Genomic DNA, 9332 nt, shown 5'->3' with positions numbered 1-9332 from the left:
AATAAATCTTTTAACCCTCTCAGTGGTTGTTGTTGTTGTTTGCGATCTGGCCTCTGGTTCATGACATATACATCCACTTTCAAGTGCATACCTCCACCTCTCAAAGTTCTCTTCCACCTGTTCCTTCTTCTCACCACAGATCACAATGTTCTCTTCAAACATCATAATTTACAAGGATTCCTGTCTGACCTTATTTTTAGTTTGTTTATCACCAAAGCAATTAAGAACACTTCAACACTTGCTCTTAGAGATTTAGAGTTAGAATTTCTTTACTTGTCATTCGCACCACATGTGGTGGAACGAATTATGTACACAGGGTCCCAGTTACATCCAACAATAAAATGTAAAAGAAAAACATCCTGATGCATGCTCAATAATCCAGGTAGAAAAATCTAAAAAAGTTAAATCTGGTCCTCTGGACATTAAAAAAAAAAACAAAAAAACAAAGCAAATCAACAAAAAAATGTAAAAAAAAAATGTCATCCGAGAGACTTCCTCAGTCTGAGGTGCTGTATTCAGCTCAGTCTCTTAAATAGCACCTTCTCAGAGTGGATCAACCAGTAAGTAAAAGAAAAACAGTAATAAGATCTAAGATATGAACTAAGAAAAACGTTAACTAAAAATTAGGGATGCACCGAACCACTTTTTTTTACTTCCGATCCGATCCCGATACCTAAATCTGGATATCGGTCGATACCGATCCAGTTCCGATATCATGATCATCATTGATTTTATATGAGGCTGTAATAATCTCCTCTCAAGTACAATCTGTACAAATATATGCTTGCATGTACAAAAAGGCAACTTGAGGTAAGTTTTATTAATGTTGGATAAGTTTTAAAGTTAGAATTTAATTCTACTAACACAAAAAATGTTTTTTTAATTTCTAGCTTTAAAGTTGATATTATTGTGATTAATTTAAGTGATTGTTTAAAGTTATTTTATATTTTTTTAAAATAAGGGGAAGATGTAAGAATTTTTTTCTTCTTTCTGCACTCTTTTCATTCAATGTTTTCTTTGTGATGATTTTTATTTTTTATTTTGTTTCTTTTAAATGCATACTTTGAATAGTGAAGCAGAAAAATGTTGAAATTCAGGATGGACGAATGCTCATGAAGTCCTACATTTTACTGCTGCTGCTAATTACACTTGTACAGTCAGTAGCTTGATGAACCCACAGGGCCCTCTGCAGATTCAGAAAAGGCTCATAAAATCAGCACATGTGAATTGATAAATAATTTTTTTGTTTAATATTTAAATTATATGAAAATGTAAGGACGTTTTAACGTAATTTTTTTTGCTAATTTCTATTTTTTTTATAAACTACTTTGCAATTGGGCAATCAACTTTTTAATTCATGAAAATTAATCTATCCAATCAGATTGTTCTAAATTCATGTCTCCAGGGAGAAACATATTTGAACGTTTTTTTCTCAGTGGTTTGGACTTCACTGTCAGAAGAGAAGGCTGAGCACAGTCAGAGGCTCTGCAGGATGAGTTTGTTTAACTTACAGGAAACACAACCAATTAGAATGCTGATGTGGAGTGGGTGGTGCCAAAAAATATGAGCTGATTCTTCCAGAATCTCTGCCAGCTGTCCAGTGATGGCGTTAGATGTTTGTGTCCAAAGCAGTTTTGGAGCAACCTTGTTAGGTAATCAGAAATGTGGATTGCATGACACATATTTTATCCAAGCTGAGTAACGGTTGTCTATTGCAATTGCCAATGTAAATTTTTGTAAATACCTGTATAATGCAGATATGAATGGTTTGTAAAGGTTATGAAATACTGTTTGCATTAACTTATATTAATCATTGGAGATTGAAACTGTTTAAAAGCAATCCATTTTGAGCTTGGCTGAATTTGGAGTCTGTTTCTCCAATCCTTCTACAATGAATATTAAATATTTGTTAATAACTTCTACACAAAACCGCTCATCAAAATGGCCAAAAACCATATTAAGATACATACTTGTTGATGTCATACTTTGACCTGTTTGCTGTGACAGTCTTTTACTGTATATCAGGGGTGTCAAACTCAATTGCACAGGGGGCCAAAACTCAAAACTCGCGGGCCGAACAGTATAACCATTTATTTAACAGACTAAATATTTATGTTTTTTAACCATTAATATGAAACAAAATACAGGATATCATTCCAAAATAAATACATTTCAACTTAAAATATTTTGCTCTTCATAAAAAAATATCCTGTCAATACAATACATTCAAAATCTGTACATGCTGGAATATTAAAAAAATCCGAAAATATAAATAAAAAATTGAATTTAAAGCAAAAGTATAATCATAACATTCCATTTTCTTGTCCTATTTAGTCAGAGCCTGATACTTGGAGTCTTTTCTTTGCAACAAGTTCGTTTATGTTTGGGGTTAGGTTCTGTGTTGTGGAGATTCTCAGGATCGATTGCAGGTGTTCATCAGTGAGGCGACTCCTGTGTGACGTTTTGTTAATTTTCATCACAGAGAACAGCTGCTCGCACAGATATGTGCTGCCAAACATGGACAGGATTCGAGCCGCATGTTGGCGGAGCTGCGGCATCGCTTCAGGAATGAAGCGAGTGAACTGTGCTGGCCCCGCAGTGTCGTACTTTGCCTTCAGTGTCCCGTTACATTGCAGTTCTATCAGCTCCATCTGCATTTCTACAGGTGCGGTTTCCACATCGACTGCAAATGGGTTGCGAAGCAGCTCGAAGTTACTTTCTGTGCCTCAAAGTCACTGAAGCGCCGTGCAAACTCAGTGCGCAGCGCGCTGAGTTTTTCAGCAAAGGTGGCATTTGGGAAAACTGTGGCACTTTCTTGGTTCCGTATTACTTGGCAACAGGGAAAGTGAGACAAGTTGCATTGGTGCATTTGTGTCTCCCATAAGCGCAGCTTCACTTGAAATGCCTTCACTGCATCATGCATATCGGTTATTATGTGCTCCCGTCCCTGGAGTTGAAGGTTTAAAGCGCTAAGATGCGACGTTATGTCAGCTAGGAACGCCAACTCACATTTCCACTTTTCATCCCGCAGAACTGTGCAGTCTTTCCCCTTACTGTCCATGAACTGGCAGATTTCCTCTCGCAGCTCAAAGTGTCTTTTAAGAACTTTTCCCTGACTTAGCCACCGGACCTCCGTATGATATGGCATATCGCCAAACTCGCTATCTATTTCCCGCAGAAAAGACTGGAATTGGCGGTGATTTAAACCGTGGGCTCTGATAAAGTTGACGGTTTGTGTTACAGTGTTCATCACATGATCCATTTTTAGGACTTTAGCACTCAGCGATTCCTGGTGAATGATGCAGTGATACACCGTCAACTCACCGGCACAGTTCTCCTCCCGCATCTTTGAGCGCATCCTTCCCACCAGTCCATTTTTTTCACCACACATCGCAGGTGCGCCATCTGTTGTAAGTCCAACAAGTTTTTCCCACGGCAGTTTCATGTCGGTTACACTTTGAAATACATTTCCAAAGATGTCTTCTCCTTTCGTTGTCCCGTGCATCGATTTAATGTCCAGTATTTCCTCTGTTACGCACAAATTGGAATCCACACCACGGATAAATATCGCCAGCTGTGCAGTGTCAGTCGCGTCAGTAGTTTCATCCACGGCAAGGGAGTATGCAACAAAATCTTTTGCTCTTTCAATCAACTGTGTTTTCAAATCAGTCGCCAGCTCACAAACCCGATTAGCAACAGTGTTTCTGCTGAGGCTTAGATTTGCAAACGCTCGCGTTTTATCTGGACACTTTCATCATACAATTCTTTACGAATTCCCCCTCGGTAAACGGCCGTCCTGATTTGGCGATCTCTTCGGCCACAATGAAACTTGCTTTCACAGCAGCTTCACTTTGTGATTTTGCTTTGGTGAAAAACATCTGCTGGGATGTCAAATTCTTCTTCAACTCTACCTTTTGTAGCTTCTGTCCTGCGCTCAGGTTTTTGAATTTGTTCTCGTGTTTTGTCTCGTAGTGCCATCTTAGGTTATACTCCTTCATTACAGCGATATTACTCCCGCAAAGGAGACACACTGGTTTACCTGCAATTTCAGTAAACATATACTCATTCTCCCACCGGCTTTGAAAGCCTCGGTTTTCAGAATCAATTTTTCTCTTGGCCATTGTTGGGGTCTAGCTTTGATATTAGCGTTGTATACATCAACAGACCGCAGCACGGTGGCGCAACTGGTAGAGCTGCTGCCTCTCAGCGAGCAGGTCCTTGGTTCAAACCCCGGTCCAGGGGTCTTTCTGGGTGGAGTTTGCATGTTCTCTCCGTGCAAGCGTGGGTATTCTCCGGGTGCTCCGGTTTCCTCCCACAGACCAAATACATGCATGTTAGACTGATTGGTAACTCTAAATTGTCCCTAGGTGTGAGTGAGAGAGTGAATGGTTGTTTGTCTCGTTTGTCTCTATGTGGCCCTGTGATGGACTTGCGACCTGTCCAGGGTGTACCCCGCCCCTCGCACAGTGATTGCTGGACATGGGCACCAGCGACCCCCGTGACCCAAAATGGAATAAGCGGGTAAAGATAATGGATGGATGGATGGACTCGAACTTGAACCGTGGCTTGCCGTTGGCGGCAATTGCACTGCATCATGGGATTTGTAGTGTGTGTTATTGGGGCGTCATATCACAGGGCCATTAAAAACAGATATATAAAACGATTTCGCGGGCCGAATATAAATGTATGGCGGGCCACATGTGGCCCGCGGGCCTTGAGTTTGACGCATGTGCTGTATATTATCCAGCAAAGTCATTTGGCTGCGAAAGTCATCTATAATCTTTGATTACAAAAGTCAGTCAATTGTAGATGTACATCCAATGATTTCTTTTACAAAGTTTATATAAAATGTGTCTACTGGTTCAAGAAATATTTAGCTAAAAGACAGAGGAAAAACATGCATAGACACACAAGGAAAGGAAAACAAAACTTTTTTAAAAATACCATTTTCTTTCATTTATTCTTCTCATTTTATATGCTTTCTTTTATGGTTGTCTGCTGCTGTCTTTATTGTCTACTGTTGTCATCATTCTTTGTTAAAAACAGGTCTCTCTTGTAAATGAGTCCCCGTCCTCAATGAGACTAACCTGTATAAATAAAGGTTGAATGAAAATAATAAATCTGAACGGTTATATTATGATGGTAAAATGTTATGTCTGCTTAAAAAGGTTACACGTTATTATTATTTTTTTAAACACAGTATGTAAACTACAGAAAAACTTATTTTGTGTACTCGCAGTAATGTAGTAAGGACAAATCCGATTGGTTAAAAAGTTTTTCTTTTCACCAATCACGCAGCGTTTAACTTCAAGGCCCCGCCCTTCGTGACGAAAAGGGAAAAGAAACGGTACATTCCCATAAAAGGAAGATACTCCCGCATGCGCAGTAACGTGAGTTTTGTTTGAAGTTGATTGCTGCCTGGAACTGCCCTACAAGCTGCAAAAGTCGCCAGTCCTTTGATTTAAACAGTATTTTTTTCACTTTCATTCACAGCGTTTTGTATATCTATGCATCGGAGAGACGATGTTAGGCCATCATTATCAAAATGTGGACAAGTCGCAACAACTGGTCAACTATGTGGAGGATTATCTGGAATGTGTGGAGTCCCTGCCTTTGGACATACAAAGAAATGTTTCTCTGCTTCGAGAAATTGATGCAAAGTATCAAGGTACTGTGTTTAAATACAACTACGTGTGTAGGCTTGGTAAACATTGTCAGTATGTTATTGCTGAAATGGAGGAGGGGCGCCAAACGCGACAACCCGTTTTGAGAGAAGCTAGTCGCTCGCCACTCGGATGAACAGTAATGTGATTGTGTGAGACAAGGGGGAACCACACAGGTTGAATAAAACAAGAATTAAAACTCCAAAATCCAACAGTTAGCTTAGCCCGGATGCGCTTTATCCAGTTGATGTGCAGCTCCAAACTCCACTAGGTATTTACTACATTTAGCATTTCTTAAACATGGCTTACATCTATACATAGTATGACGTTTTACAACAATTTTCTTTCAACAAGCCCGTTCATTTGCAAAGTCGGCATAAGTGTTTACTATAATCTCGGAGTTTATATTATAAAAAAAACATGTTTGATAGTTGAAAGGTCCTCTGCTTAACTCGGCGAGAGGAACCAGCATATCTGTCAACATATCGATAACAACCTAATTTATATTTGAGTAAAATGTTGATTGGATGTTTTATTTATTGCCGAATGCTAAAACGTACTCTGCAGGTGTGCACGGCGTTGACACATGATTTAACTTTTGTGTGAAACGTTGTATAACGAGTGTTTACTAAACACAGTCGTTCTCACAATGTAATCTGGTATGGGATTCGAAGGTACCGTTTGTGTTAGTATTTTTTTCGAGTCAATTAGCTCACGTTAACTACGAGGCTAGGTGAAGTATAAATAACCTTTTTATGATTGCAGACCTTTGTCAAAAAGCAAAACAAAACAAAAAAAGCCTTGTCTTTAGTTTTGTCATAGGGAGCAGCGGAACTCAGCAGCCTCCATTAGGGGAACAAGTCCCTAAACAGCGCGAGCTGGAAACGAGACATACACCGAAACCTTTTAATTCACTTCAAGTCTGATTTACATTATTATGAGTTTCACTCGGCATTCCGTTTGCTGCCGTAGGAGCTGAAAGGAGCAGACCCTCTTCTCCTTAGCAAGTTGCAACCGCAATAATATTGACGTCACTTCCTGTAGGCAGGAACTGACTGAGGCCCCGCCCTATTTCCCTCTTCTCCACATTTCTGGATATAAACAACACTTGAGAGGGTGCGTCAACTACTTCTCGTTAACTTTTGTCTGTTCACAAAATATCTCACTAACCACTGGATAGACTTTAATAAAGCTCTACATTGGATTTACTGTATTTTCTGCCGTACAAGTCGCACCGCTCTATAAGTTACATCAGTCCAAATAAATCTAATAAAGTGGAAAAATCCATAAATATGTCGCTTCACCGTATAAGTCGCATCTGCTATGCGTCACCACTGATGCGTTGCGTTTGTTACACATCACCGCTGACAACCCGGAAATGTGGGCAGGTGTGCCAAAAATTGTTTAGCTGCCAAATGGCGGCTGTGGGAGCGTGCACGGGAGGAATTTAACAAGAATTTAACAAGATTAACACTTAAAAACAATTATTTGTTTGCTCAAAATTGTAGCAAAGGTATGTCTGTTCAACTTATCCTGAATAAAAGCACTTTGAAGGTCAAATCAGCTGTATTTCAAAAGCATTTACTGCCTCGGTGCTCTGGGAGCGTGCTCTGAGGGAGAAAATCAGGAAGGAGGAATGCTGCACATTTCTTTGAAATTTAACAAGATAAGCACCTAAAACAATTATTTGTTTGCTCGACATGGTAAAGGTGTGTCTCAGTTGAACTTTTACTTAATAAATGCACTTCAATGGTCAAATTAGCTGCATTTTGCTGTGGAGGTGCAGCGAAATGAAACTGGTTTGACAGTTGCTCCAGGCGAGCTTGAAGAAGGTGGCTGACTTTGGCAAGCTGATTGTGCCATTAATAGTCACTTTTACCTATTACATGACACAACGGCATGCCATACTACTCGAGTGCCATCTAGCGGCTGAAAATGGTAGTGTTCAACATTTCAGTCAGAACGAATGGAAACGGTCATATCTCAGCCAAAAATTGTCTTATAAATATGGGAAAAAATCCATAAATACGTCGCTTCGTTGTATAAGTCAAAGGGCATGTAGATTATGCAAAAAAATGCAACTTATAGGCCAAAAAATACAGTAAGTCACTCACACTGGGTGTACTCCTTGTCTAAGTGAGCTCACTGGTATACAAACAATCTAAACAGTGATAAAACAGAACTCATCCTTCAGTGCACAAATTTTACTGATACTGAGCTAAAATTTGATGATGCAGTAGCTGAGAGTTATTCCTAAAACATACTACGCAGGGAATACTTTTTATACACGCTTATCAGCTACTACAAGTCACGACGACCCCGGCCTCCCAGCTAGTTAGTGATCAAGTCCTTGACCAAAATTCCCCAGACATTCTTCAGTGGCTGCTTTAATTGAACACTGGGAATGTTTGACTTGCTCAAACTTCTGTGGTGTGCCAATGCACGCATTAATTGGTGTTTCCTGTTCTCTGCAGAGGTGCTGAAGGAGGTGGACGAGGTGTTTGAAAAGTACAAAGCGGAGCAAGACTTGGCTCAAAGGAAGCGCCTGCAGATCCAGCTGCAGAGAGCCCTCATCATCAGCCAGGAGCTGGGCGATGAGAAGATTCACGTGGTGACCCAGATGACTGAGCTGGTGGAGAATCGTTCCCGTCAAATGGACTCTCACTCCCTCTCCCTCCAGGAGCCCGGCGAAGCCGAGCGCGTCACCGTGGAGCGGCCTAGCAGCGTCCAGGAGTGCCCCCTCCCCGAGCGCACCTCCACCCGCCGCCCACGTCGCCAACGCAACAGCGAGAGCCGTGACTCCACCCACCCCTCTGCCAACGGCTCACTGGTGGATGACTCTGTGGACGAGCTGTCCCTTCCCCCTCTGCGAGAAAAGAAGTCCAAGTCGTCAAAGAAGAAGAAGCGCAAGGCCAAACAGGAACGAGATGCCTCGCCCGTCGATTTCGCCATCGACCCCAACGAGCCCACCTACTGCCTGTGTGAGCAGGTGTCGTATGGCGAGATGATCGGCTGCGACAACGAGCAGTGTCCCATCGAGTGGTTCCACTTCTCCTGCGTGGGACTCACGTACAAGCCCAAGGGCAAGTGGTACTGTCCCAAATGCAGAGGGGACAATGAAAAGACAATGGACAAGAACCTGGACAAAAACAAAAAAGACCGCAGGTCCAGGTAGTGACTCGCCCGAGGATCAGAGCGTCAGCTGGAGTGGAGAAACGTACTTGTGATGATTTGAAAGCACAATTGAAAATGTTTAATAATCAGCAGCACCTAAAAATAATCCTGGACTAATTCAGATAGAATTTGTCCAAATATTCCCCCTGGCTGCTGCTGCTGCTGCTGCTGGTGGCTCCAGATGGTTCCACTTCGATATTTTCTACCCAACAAAACAGTTTGACCACTCATTCTCATTTTGGACTAGACATAGTTCAGCTAATGCTTGTTATTTCTGGTTATTCTGGCCAAAGTTATTCTTTCTTTGTTTAAACTTTCTTTCAAACCAAGTCTTAGACTTGAATGAATTTGTGTCTGAATGTCTTCAGTAGAAAACAACAGAATATGTTTAGAAAATATATTTAATTCGGGAGAGGGTTGATCACACATTGAATAAATGATCTAATCATGTTTTCACCTGTCACGGTTGTGTATTTTAATTTCAATAAATAAATA

General features: G+C 40.9%; 1 protein-coding gene across 1 annotated transcript; it reads left to right on the top strand.

Moving 5' to 3' along the window:
- Positions 1–5390: 5390 nt before the first annotated feature.
- On the top strand, positions 5391–9281 carry ing2 (inhibitor of growth family, member 2). Its single transcript, XM_037682198.1, has 2 exons — positions 5391–5668; positions 8138–9281. Exons 1-2 carry the CDS (start codon positions 5524–5526, stop codon positions 8836–8838), a joined length of 846 nt encoding a protein of 281 aa, XP_037538126.1. The 5' UTR covers positions 5391–5523; the 3' UTR covers positions 8839–9281.
- The last annotated feature ends 51 nt before the right edge of the window (positions 9282–9332 follow it).

Source organism: Nematolebias whitei, chromosome 1 (assembly GCF_014905685.2).
Source record: "Nematolebias whitei isolate Nwh7 chromosome 1, NemWhi1, whole genome shotgun sequence".
NCBI lineage: Eukaryota > Metazoa > Chordata > Actinopteri > Cyprinodontiformes > Rivulidae > Nematolebias > Nematolebias whitei.
This window is presented reverse-complemented; position numbering and strand designations above follow the sequence as displayed.

Bases quoted from the DNA above. Each gene is read 5' to 3' on its own strand.
- ing2 (XM_037682198.1), top strand. From the start codon at position 5,524: ATGTTAGGCCATCATTATCAAAATGTGGACAAGTCGCAACAACTGGTC. The intron at 5,669-8,137 runs GTACTGTGTTTA...TGTTCTCTGCAG, and splicing joins AATTGATGCAAAGTATCAAG to AGGTGCTGAAGGAGGTGGAC.